The 17957-nt window shown below is 50.1% G+C and overlaps 1 protein-coding gene across 1 annotated transcript; it reads left to right on the top strand.

Annotated features, from left to right (window-relative positions):
- The first annotated feature begins 729 nt into the window (after nucleotides 1-729).
- FAM187B (family with sequence similarity 187 member B) lies at nucleotides 730-4726 on the top strand. The gene is made up of 2 exons (XM_033225713.1): nucleotides 730-1602; nucleotides 4314-4726. The coding sequence occupies exons 1-2, from the start codon at nucleotides 881-883 to the stop codon at nucleotides 4699-4701; spliced, it is 1110 nt and encodes a 369-aa protein (XP_033081604.1). The 5' UTR covers nucleotides 730-880; the 3' UTR covers nucleotides 4702-4726.
- The last annotated feature ends 13231 nt before the right edge of the window (nucleotides 4727-17957 follow it).

Below are 17957 nucleotides of genomic sequence, written 5' to 3'. Positions count from 1 at the left end.
CCTCCCGAGTAACTGGGATTACAGGTGCCTGTCACCATGCCCAGCTATTTAGTAAAGACGGGGTTTCACCATGTTGTCCAGGCTGGTCTTGAACTCCTGACCTCAGATGATCCGCCTACCTCAGCCTCCCAAAGTGCTGGGATTACAGGCGTGAGCCACCGCGCCCAGCCCCAGAGAGGATTTGTTTACTGCTTTATCCCCAGTGCTAAGAAGTGTGCCCAGAACATAGTAAGAGTTCAGGAAATATGTGTTGAGTGTTTACATGTGACACGTTCATGCTCTTGTTCCATCCCTGGGCATGTAGTCTCACCCCTGGGAAAGGAAGGGGGGCAGGTAGTAGAGAAAATTCTGAATAGACAAATTAAGTTTGCTCCTTTCCCAGCAAAACGGAGGGCTTGGAATAGAAATTAAATATGGTTGGCGGGGCACAGTGGCTCACGCCTGTAATCCCAGCACTTTGGGGGGCCAAGGTGGGAGGATGGCTTGAGGCCAGGAGTTCGAGACCAGCCTGGGCAACATAACAAGACCCTGTCTCTACAGAAAAAATTTTAAACTAGCCGGGCATGGTTAGCATGCACCTGTAGTCTCAGCTACTCAGGAGGCTGAGGTGAGAGGATTGCTTGATTATAGGAGTGTAAGGCTGTAGTGAGCTGTGATTGCAGCACTGCCTTCCAGCCTGGGTAAAAGAGCGAGTCCTTGTCTAAAAAAAAAAAATAGTGTTGTCAGCTTGTCACAAAACAAAAGGGGATGGTGACCTCACACACCCATGTGGTGGCCGCAAACGCAGTTCATCCCACTGCCCAGGGCTGAGGCCAGAGTTCATGGGTGACCTCACAATGTTCAGGGTGGCACCAGCCCACTGCCCCAGCCCCAGTCCACCATGCCACCCATGCTGTGGCTGCTGCTCAACTTTGCTGCCCCGGGGCTAGGGTTCTACTTTTCCATCAGCTGCCCCAGTGGTAAGCAGTGCCAACAGGCCCTACTCTCCGGCAATGACATTCTCCTGTATTGCAACTCCTCGGGGGCACACTGGTACTACTTATTCACACAAGGCAAGAAGGGCAGGCTCGCCAGCCTCACCAATATTTCCAATATGGAAATAATGCCCGAGGGCAGCCTTCTCATTAAAGACCCATCGCCCTCCCAGACGGGCCTCTACCACTGCTGGAATAAGAATGGCCGCCAAGTGGTGCAGTATGAAATTGACTTCCAGGACGTCTCCACTCTGCATGTAACACACAAGGACCTGGGTCAGAGGCCCCTGCAGAACGAGACCCTGCATCTGGGCAGCAAAGAGCTCATTTTTACCCGGTGGGAGCCCTGGCAGGACTGCAACCGCTGTAAGGAGCCGGGCGAGCGTAAACGCCTGGGGTACTGCTACATTCAGGAGCCTCTGGAGGAAGCCATGCCCTGCTGGCTCTATCTGGGAGAGGTGCTGGTGTGGTCTAGCCGCTTGCGGCCTGAGCTGCAGGTGGAAGCCTGCCACGTCCAGTGCACCAATAACACACAGTTAAGGGTGGATTACGTCATTTTTGACAACTTCAGGCTCGATGAGGAGACGGAATTTGTGTGGCTCGACTGTCCCTTAGGATCCATGTACAGGTGATGGAATCCCTGCCTCTGGCCCCTAGCCAGGTTCTTCTGGTCGGGGGATCCTGGTGGTAATATGTGCAGAGGGACGAGGGGGCGTTCTATGCAGGTCAGCCCCATAGTGGTCATCAGGACAGTGCCAGGCCCTGGTGTTAAACAGTCCAACGGGGACACAGCCCAGGGCGGTGCAAGTTGGAATGGGAAAAGCACAGGCAGACAGATGGGGCTGTGACGGGGGAAGCCCAGGAAGCTTAGGGACTCCAACAGGACCCTGCCTCATCTGGGAAGATCATTGAGACCCTGGAGGAGAGGCTAGTCCCCCCAGAGCTTCCCATCAGGGCCTGCCTCCCAGAATTCACACTCATCTTGCTTCCTGCCAGGAGTCCCTGGAAAATACCCCTTCCCCTCCTCTCCCCCAATCCACCTGCCCCTTAATAAGAAATGCAGGCTGGGCGCAGTGGCTCATGCCTGTAATCCCAGCACTTTGGGAGGCCGAGGTGGGTGGATCACCTGAGATCAGGAGTTCGAGACCAGCCTGTCCAACATGGTGAAACCCCGTCTCTACTAGAAATACAAAAATTAGCCAGGTATGGTGGCACATGCCTGTAATCCCAGCTACTTGGGAGGCTGAGGCAGGAGAATCACTTGAACCCGGAGGTTGCAGTGAGCCGAGATCACTCCACTGCACTCCAGCCTGGGCAACAGTGGGAGACAACTCTGACTCAAAAAACAAATGCAAAAAACAAAAACAACCCAGAAATTCATTGTCTCACCCTTCTGGAGGCTGTAAGTCTGAAACCAAGGTATCAGTAGAACCACACTCCCTCTCAGTCCCTCTGAGCTGGGCAGAATCCTCCCTTTTTCTAGCTTCTGGATGCAGTCAGAGATCCCGGTCTTCTCTGGCTTGTGGCTGCTTCTCTCCAATGCCCTCCTCCATCATCACTTGGCATTCTTCCTGGGTGCCTGTGTCCCTGTTTCTCTTCTCCTTTTCTTAAAAGGACACCACTCAGATTGGATTGAGGGCCCACCCTATTCCAATATGTTCTCATCTCAACTGATTATATCTGCAATGATCCAATTTCTAAATAAGGTTACATTCTGAGGTTCTGGGAAGGACATGCGTTTTGGGGGGCCACTGTCCAACTCAGTGCAGAGGTCTTGCCAGCCCCCGGCCACACGGGGTCATTGTGATGTGTTAAGGGTACTAAAGACTGTAGAGTGCCTGCCACAGCATCCAATAAGAAGTTCCACAATGTACCTAGCTGGGAACGCAAGCTTTTATGATATTGTCTGTGGAGTATCCTCTCTGTTCTTCCACCACGCTGGGTATGTCAGTGCCTGATTCATTCTCCACTAAACACGTGTTCACTGCACATTTATATGCCAAGCTCCATTCTAGGGACCTGTGAAACAGTGAAGAACACAACCAACAGAGATTCCTGCCCTTGTGGCACATAAATACATAGTTTTATTATTGTTGTTGTTTTTATTATTATTAGGGTCTTGCTCTGTCACCCTTGCTGGAGTGCAGTGGCGAGATCACGGCTCACTGCAGCCTCAATTCCCCGGGCTCAGGTGATTCTCCCATCTCAGCCTCCACAGTAGCTGGGACTACAGGCATGCACCACTATACTAGGCTAAGTTTTTAAGTTTTGTAGAGATGAGGTCTCACTCTGTTGCCCAGGCTGGGCCCAAACTCCTGGATTCAAGTGATCCTCCCACCTCAGCCTCCCAAAGGGAGGGATTACAAACCTGAGCCACTGTGCCCAACCTATTGTATTTTGGATGGTGACGGAGCAGGGAAGGATGCTGGGAATAGGGGAAGTTAAAAGTGTAAAGTGGTGGGGTCAGGGAAGTTTCCTCTGAGAAGCTGCCATTTCAGCCCAGACTGAAAGGAGGTGAGGGAACCCTGAGGACAGAGGGAACAACCAGGGCGGAGGCTGTGCCCAGCATGTCAGAGGAACATCTGGGAGAGCAGCATGGCTGAGCAGAGTGAGTGAAGGGGAGGGTGAAGATAAGACCAGACAGGCAAGGGCAGGTGGACAAATCATTAGAGTGCCCTTGCTAACTCCTCCAAATAACCTTATGAGGTGCAATCATTACTCTCCATTTTTTTGGTTTGTTGTTTTCTTTTTTGGGACAGGGTCTTGCTCTGTCACCCAGGCTGGAGTGCAGTGCTGTGACTGGCTCACTGCAACCTCAACCTCCTGGGCTCAAGTGATCCTCCCACCTCAGCCTCCTGAGCAGCTGGGACCACAGGCGCATGCCACCGTGTCCAGCTAATTTTTTAAATTTTTGCAGACATGGGTTCTTGCTTTGTTGTCCAGATTGGTCCTGAACTCCTGGGCTCAAGCCATCCTTCTTGCCTTTGCCTCCGAAGGTGCTGGGATTACAGGTGTGAGCCACCAAGCCCAGTCTAGACTCTTATTTTTAGATGAGGAAATGGAAGTTCAAAGAGCTTTAGGCATTTGCCCAGGTTCCCAGCCAGTAAGGGGTGCGGCCAGTAAAGGGTGGGGCCAGTAAGGGGTGCGGCCAGTAAGGGGTGGAGCCCTGGGAGCCCCCACCCCACTGTCGATGGCTGCACAGTGCTCCGTGGGGAGTGGCAAGGAGGGGGCTTTTTTTGTTGTTCCTCAGGGAGAAGGGGACCGCTGTCTCCACCTCCCTTCAGACGTCGGTCCCTCCTTTCTCCCTGGGCCCTGCACCTGACCTTTTCCTCCTCGCAGGTCCGTCGACTGGCATGCCAACGACACCCCCCTGACGTGGGAGAGCCGGCTCTCCGGCCGGGACTTCACCACCTTCCTGGACCCCTCCACCGGCGGCAGGCAGCTGCGGGTCTTCCAGCCGGCCATCTACAAGTGCTTTGTGCAGCAGGAGCTAGTGGCCCAGTTCAACCCCGCCGCCAGTCCGGAGACGCTGGAGGCTCAGTGGAGAGAGAACGATGCCCAGTGGCAGGAGGCAAGGAATGCCCTGCAGGGCAGAGCGGACTCCGTGCTCAAGGGACTGAAGCTGGTGCTGCTCGTCGGCACCGTCCTCGCCCTGCTGGGGGCGCTGCTCAAGTTCATGCGCCCTTCCCCGGGCAAGAGAAGCAAACAGGTGCTGGTGGTGAAATAAAGCGAACCCCCGATGCACAAGTGGACCTGGCCTCCGGTTCCCTCTTAGCCACAGCCTCCCCTTCGTCGCTCCCACCCGCGTGCCCACCCACACGCTGCTCTGAGATGCATGAACCAGGACAGACCTGCCGCCATAGCCCAGGGTGACTGAGCTCTTCCCTGGGTCAGGTCCTGCTCTGTTAACTCATTAGTAATTTCCATTCCACAGATGAGGAAACTGAGGCTGGGGATTCTAGTTCAAACCAGGTTGCCTGGCCCAAGCCCTGTGTTCTTCAGAAGGAGGGAAAGATGCAACGAGGCCATTCCTTGGGTGTCTCCCCAAGGGTGGTAACTCATAGCCTCCTCACTCACCCCATTCCCCCAACAAGATGGGGAATATGAGCAGGGCATCCCGAGGCTCCCCAGATCTCACTGGGCCCTGCTGTCTTTCCCTGCCCATCCCTTGCCCACCCTCCCTACTGTGCCCAGGCCTTCAGGCCCAGCCACCACTCCCCAGGTCAGAGGCAGTGCCAGATACGCACCACTTTTCCAGGCTCTTGCAGTGGAGCGAAGCCCCTGAGGCCCTTGGAAGGGGAGACAGGCCCTTCTGCTGGTACAAGGCGCCAGGTCTGGCTCAGCTGACCTGCAGGAATCACCAGGCCTGGCTGTTCCCAGAAATCACACACTGTTCAGCAGAGTGCAGGAGTGAACAATAATTCATGCCATTAAAATTCATTGCCCTGATAGTGCAGTGAAGCCATGACTGGACAGAGATGAAACTCTCCCAGAACAGAACCTCTGCCCCCAGGACGGGGCCAGGCTCACCCCTCGTGTACCAGACACTGTTGCCAAAACACTTAAGGCTTCATGTGGTGCCCAGATGTTCAAAGATTCCTGCAGAATGAGGGAGCGTTCCCTGAGAACTAAAGAGGCTTCCCTGGGAACCAGAGGTAGACAATAATAATGATAATCATAGCAAACATTTGGGGACTTCCTGGTGTGGTCAAAACTCAAACCCTTCATAAGTGCTATGTCCCCACAATCACCCAAGAGGCTGGTGTTACTGTTAACCTTGTCTTGCAGCTGAGAACATCAAGACTCAGAAGCTTCAAGCAACCTGCCTGAGGTCACACACTGAGCTTGGGAAGGGGCCAGTGGTTGGAAAGTGAAAGGAGACCTGAAGTGCCCACCGCAGCTCCCAGGGAGCCCCCCAGTGCCTGCACCCATAGAAGCCCCCATTGCGTGGGAGCTGGAGGTGGGACAGAGAGAGCCAAGCACGGTTTCCACACTCAAGGGTTTGTTCTGCACAGCACTGAAGTCTCACAACCCATAGCAGAAGCTGTCAGTGCCCCAGTGCTCCAAGGCTGTCAGGGCAGCCCCTAAGGTGACCCCAGTGACTTCCCACCTCCTGGTGTCCATGCCTTGTATGATCCCCTCCCCTCCAGTGTGGACCAGACCTGTGACCTTGCACCTAACCAATAGCACACAGTAAAGGTGTTGAGCTGTCACTCCCTAGCTTGCCTTATGTTATCTATGACTCTGTGTTAGCAGATCAGAGGGAGGGAGGCTTGTTGGCTTGATGAAGCAAGCAGCCACATTGAGGAAGTCCACATGGTAGGGAGCTGTGGATGGCCTCTAGGAGATGCAAGTGGCCTCTAGGACCTGAGGGAGGTTCCCAGTTGATAGCAAGCAAAAGGCCAGGACTTTCAGTTACACAGCCAGAGGGAAACGAACTCTGCCAATAACCCAGGTGAACTCAGAAGTAGATTCATCCCCAGTCGAGTCTCCAGATGAAAGTGCAGCCCAATCCGTGTCTGACAGCAGCCTTCTGAGACCTCAGATGGAGGGCTCAGCTAAGCTGTGCCTGGACTCCTGATCCATAGAAACTGTGAGATCATAGACATGTGTTGTTTTAAGTCACTGAATTTCTGATGATCTATTTTGCAGCAACAGACAACAAATACACTCACCCATAGCCCTGGACAGTCCTGGAAGTCCCCTGCAGCTTTAGCAGTCATGGGCATGGTTCCAGTGGGTGCCAGGGGCTTCCTAACTCATTCCAGAAGCCTACTGAGCCACTCATGGAGCAGGCTGGAAGCAGGGCAGTTGACACCCCAGGAACAGTCCTTAACATTGAGGGACCGGAATGGGAGCACCCAGCTTCCTCACCCCTCTAAGGCACACTCCCCAGGGGTAACATTCACAGGTGCTGGGGATTAGAGTGACATCTTTGGGAGGCATTATTCAGCCTACCCCAAGCAGTTGCAGGCACAGGCTCTGGGGGTGAGTGTCTACTTGGTGGATGGAGCTGATTAGGACAGGAAGGCAACTGTGGAGAGGAAATCAAGGAGGTCACCAGAGCTCAGAGTGTGTGGGACCTGTAGGCCAGGGTAGTAGCTGTGGGCTTTATTTGAGATGAAATAGGAGCCATGTGAGGGATTTGAGCAGTGAAGAGACGTGACCTGATGTCCACTTAAAATGATGATTCTCCTGAGGTCAGGAGTTCGAGACCAGCCTGGCCAACATGGTGAAAACCCATCTCTATGAAAAATACAAAAATTAGGCAGGCGTGGTGGCGGGGTTGTAATTCCAGCTACTTGGGAGGCTGAGGCATTAGAATTGCTCGAACCCGTAGGCAGAGGTTGCAGTGAGCCAAGATTGCGCCACTGTACTCTAGCCTGGCTGACAAAGAGAGACTTCATCTCAAAATAATAATAATAATAATAAGTGATTCTGACAAGGTGGAGTTCCTTACAGGTAAGGGTGGGTTGCCCCCCAGGTTGGAGCAGGGAGTAGCAGCCACTTTGCATGTGGCCAGCTGTACAATGAGAAACTTTCCTCACCAAGCAGGAGACATGGTCAGGCCCAGCCTTGCCACCCTCCCCTGAACCACAGAGTACAGCGCAAGACAAAACATGCCCCAGATTCCATTTTTAACCATTCTATTCTTCCCTATTCCTTTTCTTACTGTAATTTTTTAACTTCTTAAGCCTATGTTTTTGGGAGGAAAATAATTGCTTATAAATGCAATTCCAGTACTTAGCCTTGCTATATGACTCTTCTACTCTGCCAGAGAAAGAAAAGGAGAAAATATTCCCTTTTTTCTAAAGCTGCAGAAATGTAGACAAAGCTGCCACTAGCCTATATGTCACCTTAGAACAAATTGTATAAAGGCCTGGTGAGTAGAGCATGGAATGGGTTCCCCTCATCCCTTGGCTGGACACGTTGGACGGTGCTTGACCTGTACAACTCCACATGACAACCCTGAATACAGATGTTTTCTGCGTCATAAAATTGTCTTGGCAGGCCAGGCACAGTGGCTCACGTCTGTAATTCCAGCACTTTGAGAGGCCGAGGTGGGCAGATCACGAGGTCAGGAGTTTGAGACCAGCCTGGCCAGCATGGTGAAACCCACCTCTACTAAAAATACAAGAATTATCCAAGTGTGGTGGCATGTGCCTGTAATCCCTGCTACTGGGGAGGCTGAGGCAGGAGAATCGCTTGAACCCAGGAGGCAGAGGTTGCAGTGAGCCAAGATCGTACCACTGCTTTCCAGCCTGGGCAACACAGCAAGTCTCTCTCTCTCAAAAAAAAAGTCCTGGCAAATCCTACTGCTATGGAAGGAGTCTCATTTATTATTCTGTATTAGTCAGTATAGGATAGGCTCTGTTGCAGCAATAAATAGACTCCAGAATAAAACACAGAGGTTTATTTCTTGCTTACACTGATACCAAGCAAAAGGGGCTTGCTGCCAGATACACAACAAGCCAATACTATGGCAGTAGGTTTTTGAGAAAATAAAAGCTTTGTATTGCAGGTTAACTTCCAAGGAGACAGGAGTCCCACTGAAATCTGTCTCCCTATGCTGGCTTTAAGGCAGTAATTTTACCAGGAAAGGTTCAGGGGGTGGATTCTGGGATTAGCTGGTGATTGGTGGAAGCAAAGCGGAGGTCTGGAAAGTCCTCTGGCATGCACAGTTCTCTCTCATGCCTCCTTAGGGGGTCCCATGTGAAAACTTGAGGGGTTAGTATGAAACTTTGGGTTGTGACTTCAGCAAGCTGGTTCTGCACAGACTCCACTTAGCCATATTGTTTCTGATTCATTTCAGCCAGTTCTTTTATCTCATAAGTGGAGGGAGTGGTTCACATTTCCACAAGTTGTTTCTTACCTGCCATCCTGCAAACTCAAGAATTTCTGTTAGTTACTGATTTCTTTAACTCTTTGGGGCATGGCTTCAACATCGTAGTCTCAGCTCAGGTGGCTTTCTTTCATGTGATTCAGATAATTCAGGAATGCAGGCTGCCATCTGAAGTACTGGCTTCCAAGGTCACCACACAATGGACAGAGAGAACATGGAACTGAGTATGAAGGGTAGAGCTGGGCCTAGAAGTGTCATCTGTTTTGTCCACTGGCCAGAAGATTTCATTGGCCAGAATGCAGTCACATGACCCCCTCCTCAACTGCAAAGCAAATTGGGAAACATGGCTGCCTGTGTGTCCAGGAAGAGGAGGTAAATTGTTGGCTATCTGGCCAACTAATGCCCAGACAGGGATTCAGAAAGTGTGGCCATGTCCTGTGAAAGCAATTCTAACCAAAAAACAAAGAACCTGTAATTTTGATCCCTTGTACAAATAATTTGTTGACCTGAGAGTAATATGGACTTCTCTGAATTTCTAAAACTTGTATATACTTATCAGTTTCTTGTTCAGACATAAGATCATTGGCATCTATTAATACCTCTTTACAGGCAGGGCGCAGTGGCTCATGCCTGTAATCTCAGCACTTTGGGAGACTGAGGCGGGTGGATCACCTGAGGTCAGGAGTTGGAGACCAGCCTGGCCAGCACTGTGAAATCCTGTCTCTACTAAAAATACAAAAAATTAGCCAGGCATGGTTGTGGGTGCCTGTAACCCCAGCTACTTGGGAGGCTGAAGCAGGAGAATTGCTTGGACCCGGGAGGTGGAGGTTGCAGTGAGCCGAGATCACGTCATTGCACTCCAGACTGGCCGACAGAGTGAGACTCTGTCTCAAAAAGAAAACCTCTGTACTGCACAATGGACTGCTGCTCGATTTTCCTTTTTCCTTGCACCACACGTGCCCCAATGTCTCCTTCCAGCTCCAATCAAACTGGTTGAATAAGCTGTTTCTACTCATTACTCTCCTCACTACATGCTGCGCCCTCCAACCTAGAAAACTTTTATTTTCCCCTTCTCTTAGTGAACTGCTCTTATACTTCAAGCATCATTGCCTCATGGAAGTCTTCCCATCACACATGTGCTTTCAGAATGGTCATTAGTGCTGTTCCCTGAATCCCCCCGGCTCTCTCCCTTCCAAGCAGGATGCCACTTCTGGTCCATCCAACAGGATGCCACTTCTGGTCCTCCTTATGGTTGTGTGGGGCCTTGCAACTAGCTCTGGCCAATGAAATGTGGGCAGAAGTAATACAGTCACTTCTAGGCCAGAGCAGTTAATTGCCTGGGCAAAGGTACTCTAGGATTCTCTTTCACTCTGCACAGAGCCCACAATTCTTGAAGTGGAGGCCATTCTGCCAGCCTGGATTGAAAAGGAGAAGTGAAACTGACCTACAATAGAAGTGACAGATAAGAAGTAAACTTTTGTTATTATAAGGTGCTAAGACTTTGGGGATGTTTGTTACCACAGCATAATCCAGCCTATTCTGACTGATACATTCTCCTTCCAAAACACTTGTCACTTTTGCAATTTTTCACTTGTTTCTCTCACTCTTAAATTAGTATTTTTCTTTAAGCTACAAATTGAGAGCTCCATGAGGTCAGGAATTTGTGATTGTTGTTATCCATTGTATCCCCAGATTCTGAAAAAGCTAGAACAACGTAAAAGCTCAATAAATGTAAACTGAAGGGCCAGGTGTGGTGGCTCATGCCTGTAATCCCAGCTACTTGGTAGGCTGAGGCACAAGAATTGTTTGAAACTGGGAGGCAGAGGTTGCAGTAAGCTGAGATCGCGCCATTGCACTCCAGCCTGGGTGACAGAATGAGACTCTGTTTAAAAAATAAAAAATAAAAAAATACTAAACTAAAGGAAGAAATGATTGAGCAAGAATCCTGGGAGGTAGATACAATTATCCTTATTTTACAGGGATAAAATGGAAGATCGGAATGGTTGCATTGATTGCTCAATGTCACATCTCAGGTAAGTGGCAGAGATTGGATCATAACTCGGGTCTAACTGAATCCAGAGCTTGTTACAACAATGTGCTGCTACCTATTCTGATTAGGTAGGTCTCAGGTTACCAGGTCTTGGTACTTATTCCCAAGGGTTTTTCGTTCTGCCACCAAGGAATGTCTCTGTGTTGGTGATATTAAGGGCTAAGAGGCTGGGGACCTATGGGCCATTGGGAAGTTACACTAAAATGACCCACAGCTGGTGAGGCGCAGTGGCTCACACCTGTAATCCCAGCACTTTGGGAGGCCAAGGCGGGCAGATCATGAGGTCAGGAGATCGAGACCATCCTGGCTAACATGGTGAAACCCCGTCTCTACTAAAAATACAAAAAATTAGCTGGGTGTGGTGGTGGGCGCCTGTAGTCCCAGCTACTCAGGAGGCTGAGGCAGGAGAATGGCCAGAATCCAGGAGGTGGAGCTTGCAGTGAGCGGAGATTGCACCACTGTACTCCAGCCTGGGCAACAGAGCAAGACTCCATCTCAAAAAAATAATAATAATAAATAAAAAAATAAAATGACCCACAGTTGGCTGGACAAGGCAAAAATATTCATGGTGGGCAGGGTGTTAGTCAACTGTCTCTCTGCCTTTCATTTTACCTCTTTTTAAATTGAGTGCTCACTCTCTGCCAGTATTATGGACTGCATGTCCCCTCAGAAATTTGCATGTTGACATCTTAGCCCCCAATGGCATAGTGTTGTGGGGAGCCCTTGTGACGTCATTAGGTCATGAAGGTGGAGTCCTCATGATAGGATTAGTGTTCCTATAAGAGACACCAAAGAGCTTGCCTTTTCTCTCTCTGCTCTCTGCCATGTGAGGACACAGCAAGAAGATGGCCATCTGCAAACCAGGGAGCAGCCCTCATCAGACATCTCTTCACCTGGCACCTTGATCTTGGACTTCCCAGCCTCCAGAACTGTGAAAAATAAATGTTTATTGTTGAAGCCACCTAGGCTATGGTAATTTATTATAGCAGCCTGGACGGACTAAGACAGCCAGACTCTGTGCCAAGAGTTTTAGGGTCATGAGCTCATGACATCCTCATGACCATCCCAAATGGTTCCTGTTTTTCACAAGAGGAACTCTGGCCCAGAGATGTGAGCTCATTTGCCCACATTTACAAAGTGTATCGGTTAGTGTATCAGTTATGGCTGCAAAACAAAACATCCCCCAAGTCAGAGATTTAAATAATAAGCGCTCATTATTGCTTACAAGTCTACAAATCAGTTGGGCAGTTCTGGTTTCAGCTGTGATCATTCTTGCTTCTCTGATCAGCAGCAGTGAATTGGGGTTGGCTCTACTGATCTTGGCTGACTCGATCATTGGCACTCTGTAGGCTGGACCAGATGTCATCAGCTGGAGCAACTGGGTTCTCCTCCACCTGGTCTCTCATTCTCCAGCAGGCCAACCCAGGTGTGTCCACAAGGTGGTGGCAGGAGTCCAAGAAAGTGAATGGAAGTTGCAAGGCCATTGAAACCCAGCCTCCGAACTAGCACAGTATCACCAGGGACTGGGATGTAGAGGCCTCACCTTGTCATGTGACCCGGAGGTCAGGGTTTTGGAAGCCCCTTGGGCAAGGTTGAGTTAAACCAGACAAAGCAGTTCTCTACTGTTGCCTAAGAAATCATCTAAAATGGCTTAAAACAACATTGATGGATTTATCTGTCCATTCTGCAGGTTGATAACGTAGGCTGGGCTCACTCATGCATCTGTGGCCCGCACTGTATAGCTAAGTGGCTCTGCCTCAGGGGGCTGGATGACAGTTCACTGGGGAGCCTCCAGCCTCTCATCCTCCAGCAGGCTAGCCCCGTCATGTTGACAAGGTCATGGCAAGGTCAACTAAGAGAGTACATGGAAGCGGCAAGGTTTCTTGAAGTCTAAGCTTGAAACTAGCACAGCATTATTTTCACCATGTTTGATTGACCTAAACAAATTACAAGGTCAGCCCAGATTCAAGGGGTGGAGACATAGACTCTATCCCTTGATGGGAAGAGTGGCAAAGTCACCTTGTAAGAATGTACACAACGAGGCGTGAAGAAGTGTGTCCATTCTACAACATCCTACCACAAGCTGTGAGTAACACAGCTTGGATTATAACCCACGATATACGTGGCCTCCACATGGCCTACTCTCTTTAGCTGTATCACTTCTTTTTTTTTTTTGAGATGGAGTCTTGCTCTGTCACCCAGACTAAAGTACAATGGCATGATCTTGGCTCACTGCAACTTCTGCCTCCCGCGTTCAAGTGATTCTCCTGACTAAGCCTCCTGAGTAGCTGGGATTACGCATGCATGCCATCACGTCTGGCTAATTTTTATATTTTTTAAGTAGAGTTAGGGTTTCACCATGTTGGCCAGGCTGGTCTCGAACTCCTGACCTCAAGTGATCCACCCATCTCAGCCTCTCAAAGAGCTGGTATTACAGTCGTGAGCCACCACACCCACCTTCTGTTCCTCTCCTTAGCTTCCCTCAGCTTCTCACATAGCTTCCCTTTCTGTTATTTGAGCCCCCAAGAGCTTTCTGTATTAAAACACATTTGGCTGGAAGTAACAGACATCCGAGCAAAGCATTCTAAGCTGAGAAGGAATTTATTGGGTCTTGGAATTGACAGCCAATATACTGAGAGTCCAGGGTTTGAGTTTTGCTTCAGGCATGGTTAGATCCAGGTGCTCACACAATGTCCTCTAAAGTCATCTTCCTCCATCTCTCTACTTCACTTTTTTTCTGCATCACCTTAATCCTCAAGCAGATGCTTCCCATGAAGAGATGAGGTGTCCTTCAGCAGCTCTGGGATTCCATCATGGCAGCTTAGCAAACTTGATAGGCAGTGAGCACATCCCCTTGTAATAAGAACATCAATGGTAGCAACAACATTGGAGTATTTACTGTGTGCCAGGCTCTTGACTGAGGACTTGGCAGGTGTTTGCTTATTTTATCCTTATTACACCCTATAAGGTACAAATAATCCTCACTCTCATTTTACGGATGAAGGAACTGAGGCACAGACATTACAGGAAAGGGATCCAGATCCAGACACCAAGAGAGGGTTCTTAGATCTAGCACAAGAAAGAATTTCAGGGCAATTCCATAGAGTAAAGTGAAAGCAACTTTATGAAGAAAGTAAAGGGATAAAGAATGGCTACTTGGCCGGGCGCAGTGGCTCAAGCCTGTAATCCCAGCACTCTGGGAGGCCGAGACGGGTGGATCACGAGGTCAGGAGATCGAGACCATCCTGGCTAACACGGTGAAACCCCGTCTCTACTAAAAAAATACAAAAAAATTAGCCGGGCGAGATGGCGGGCGCCTGTAGTCCCAGCTACTCGGGAGGCTGAGGCAGGAGAATGGCGTAAACCCGGGAGGCGGAGCTTGCAGTGAGCCGAGATCGCGCCACTGCACTCCAGCCTGGGTGACAGAGCGAGACTCCATCTCAAAAAAAAAAAAAAAAAAAAGAATGGCTACTCAATAGACAAAGTGGCCCCGAGGGCTACTGGTTGCCTATTTTTATGGTTATTTCTTGATGTTACGCTAAAGAAGGGGTGGATTATTCATGTCTCTCCTTTTTAGACCATATCCGGTAACTTCCTGATGTTGCCATGGTATTTGTAAACTGTCTTGGCGCTGATGGGAGTGTAGCAGTGAGGACAAACAGAGGTCACTCTGGTTTTGGTGGGATTTGGCCAGCTTCTTTGCTGCAACCCGTTTTTTCAGCAAGGTCTTTATGACCTGTATCTTGTGCTGACCTCCTATGTCATCCTATGAGTTAGAATGCCTAACTGTCTGGGAATGCAGCCTCATTTTACCCAATCCCATTCAAGATGGAGTTATTCTGGTTCACATGCCTCTGACACAGAGAGATGATATCCAGGTTTAAGGTTACATTGGTTGCAAGTGGTGGAACTGGGTGTTGAACCCAACTGGGCTGGCTTTACAGTCCTTACTCTTAACTATCACTAGCAGAAAAATAATAATAGCAAACCGTTATTCAGAGCAGATAGTCTTTGCCTGGCGTTATTCTGAGTATCAGGAAATCATGATCATGATCAACATCCATTGAATCCTTCCAGCAGCTCTATGATGTAGGCCCTAGGAGGCATTATCTTCATTTCACAGAGGGGGAAATTGAGGTACTGAGAGCATAGACAAGCCTGAGGTCCCCTACGGAGCAGCTGGGACTTGAACCCAGACAGTGGGGGTCCAGAGTCCACATCTGCCTCCCCCAGGACCTCATCCCTGAGTTGGGGGTAAGGTCAGCCTCAGAGAACTTCATGAAGTAAGATGGAGGGGGGTGCCCAGGACAGCCCAGTGAGCTCACGAGCCATGTGTCCACCTTTCCCTCCTCTCCCCTCTTCCCATAGCCTGGTCCAGTCTTCCCAGAATTCACTTGTGAATAGACTGACCTAATGCAAGCTGGACCAGAGGGGTGAGTCCAGGCAAAGTCGGCAAAGAGGCCAGTGGCCCAGCCTGAGCCACAAGGCAGGGCTTGCCAGGGCCCAGAGTGGTTGGTGTGAACCTATGCCAAGAAGGGCATGGGGGTGGAAGGGAAGACCCCCTCATTCCCCAGAGCAGCTGGGGCTCGCTTCGAGTCCTGCCTCACGCACCTGCACGTGACCGTAACCTTGACACTCATCAGACCTCTGCAAAACAATCCTCATCCACTGCCCTGACAGGAAGCCTGGGCAAGATGCCAAGTTGTATTTAATGCGTTTATGAGAAACCAAGACGTGGCTATTTATAGCCCTTTGATTCATCTGCCAAGTGAGAACTGGGTACATGCAATGACATCTTACGAGTGGAAAGTAGGCAATGCTGTGCCCCTTACCACAGACAACAGGCACACCCTGCTGCGTGGGCTCAACAGGTTCTCACGTCAACCTGTGGGAAAGCCGCGGACAACGGTCCCCACTCTGAAGTGCAGAAGCTGAGGCTTGGGAAGGGACAGTCACTTGCTTCATGGACAGTGTGTGGTGGGGCTGGGGATGGAATCCAGGCAGACTCTTAACTCACCCCGCAAGCTGTCTCGGCTGCATGGTCCACACCCCACCATCAACTCCTTTAAAGACAAAACTCTTGGCTGGGAGTGGCGGCTCACACCTGTAATCCCAGCACTTTGGGAGGCCACGGCGAGTGGATCACGAGGTCAAGAGTTCATGACCAGCCTGAACAATATGTTGAAACCCCATCTCTACTAAAAATACAAAAATTAGCTGGGAGTGGTGGTGTGTGCCTGTATTCCCAGCTACTCAGGAGGCTGAGGCAGAAGAATCGTTTGAACCCAGGAGGCGGGGTTGCAGTGAGCCAAGATCGTGCCACTGCACTCCAGCCTGGGCAACAGAGCGAGACTCCGTCTCAAAAAATAAGTAAATAAATAAATAAAACAAAAAGCAAAAACAAAAACAAACACCAACTTTTCTGAATAGTTTGCGGAACTCTTTGGAAACATTCTGCCTGTTTCCTGCCTTCTTTTTTCAGCCCTATCTCTTCTTTCTGGCTCTCTTCCTTCCTCTTTGATATTAAAATACTTTTCTGTTTTTTTTTTTGAGATGAAGTCTTGCTCTGTTGCCCAGGTTGGAGTGCAGTGGTGCGACCTTGGCTTACTGCAACCTCCACCTCCCAGGTTCAAGTGATTTTCCTGCCTTAGCCTCCCCAGTAGCTGGGATTATAGGTGTGCATTACCACACCCAGCTAGTTTTTACTTTTTTGTTTTTTGAGACGGAGTCTCTCTCTGTCGCCCAGGCTGGAGTATGCTGCTGCGATCTCGGCTAGTGAGCTCCGCCTCCTGGGTTCACGCCATTCTCCTGCCTCAGCCTCCTGAGTAGCTGGGACTACAGGCGCCTGCCACCTTGCCCGGCTAATTTTTTTGTATTTTTTTTTTAGTAGAGACGGGGTTTCACCGTGTTAGCCAGGATAGTCTCAATCTCCTGACCTCGTGATCCGCCCGCCTCGGCCTCCCAAAGTGCTGGGATTACAGGCATGAGCCACCATGCCCGGCCTAGTTTTTATATTTTTAGTAGAGATGGAGATTTGCCATGCTAGCCAGGCTGGTCTTGAACTCCTGACCTCAAGTGATACACCACCTCAGCCTTCCAAAGTGTTGAGATTACAAGCGTGAGCCCCCATGCCCGGCCGACAATGCTTTATTTCTTGTCTCTCTTTTCTTCATTCTTTTCCCCCTTTCTTTCCTCTTTTTCCTTTATTTCTTTATCTCTTTTTTTCAAGGCAATAAACATATTAGCAATTGCTGATGTTAGAATGGGCTCACGAGTATCCCAAGTCTTCCTCGCCCAGCCTCTGTTGATTCTCCAGTACGTACCACGATTCCCCCCATTTCACAGACATGGTGGGAATGCCAGGGCGGCTCCTCCCAGCTGACTCCCCCATGCATGTGTGATTCGGTTTGCTCCTGTTGCTGACACCCGTGGTGTTGTGGCCACTGCAGCTAAAATCCAAAAGAGGGCACCAGAAATGCAGCAAGAAAGTGCCCACCCTTGAGGAAATCTGATGTTCAATTTGTCCTTACTCTGTGGTGATCTTTTGTGGTGGGAGGTTCCCAGAGGTGTCCCCATTGCCTTTCATGAGGTCTCCTCTCTGTGCCTAAGTTTCCGCATATGTAAAATGGGGTTAGCACTGGTACTCACCTCATTCTTACCGTTGGGAGGAATACACTGTAATATGGAGTGCTTAGAACAGGGCTTGGCAGCATGTGCGTCACGAATGTTTCCTGTTGTTGGTGGCGCTGTTGTTATTAGACCCTGGCTTTGGAAGCTGGGTCAGACACTAGCAAAACCCTCTGCCTGGGTGTGCCCACGGGGACTGTTCCGGGCCGCAAGCTTCCAAGCTGAAGCCTGCCCTGCAGGCAGGATGTCCGGCCTCCAACCGCAGTCTCCAAACCTTGATCGGTAACTCTGATTTTATTGCCTCTCTGCCCAGATATCATCAGTGGGGGCTTGGACGCTTACATGAACGCTTGGGGTCTCATAAGGGGCACCCTGTAGATTCCAAGATTCACAGCTTCTGGCCTCAGGTCCTGACTGCCCCCCACCCCCAGCCCCTGGCATGCTGGTGTTGCCACAGTGCCCA

Source organism: Trachypithecus francoisi, unplaced genomic scaffold (genome assembly GCF_009764315.1).
Source record: "Trachypithecus francoisi isolate TF-2019V2 unplaced genomic scaffold, Tfra_2.0 Lachesis_group12, whole genome shotgun sequence".
NCBI classification, from domain to species: domain Eukaryota; kingdom Metazoa; phylum Chordata; class Mammalia; order Primates; family Cercopithecidae; genus Trachypithecus; species Trachypithecus francoisi.
This window is presented reverse-complemented; position numbering and strand designations above follow the sequence as displayed.

Bases quoted from the DNA above. Each gene is read 5' to 3' on its own strand.
- FAM187B (XM_033225713.1), top strand. From the start codon at position 881: ATGCCACCCATGCTGTGGCTGCTGCTCAACTTTGCTGCCCCGGGGCTA. The intron at 1,603-4,313 runs GTGATGGAATCC...TCCTCCTCGCAG, and splicing joins CCCTTAGGATCCATGTACAG to GTCCGTCGACTGGCATGCCA.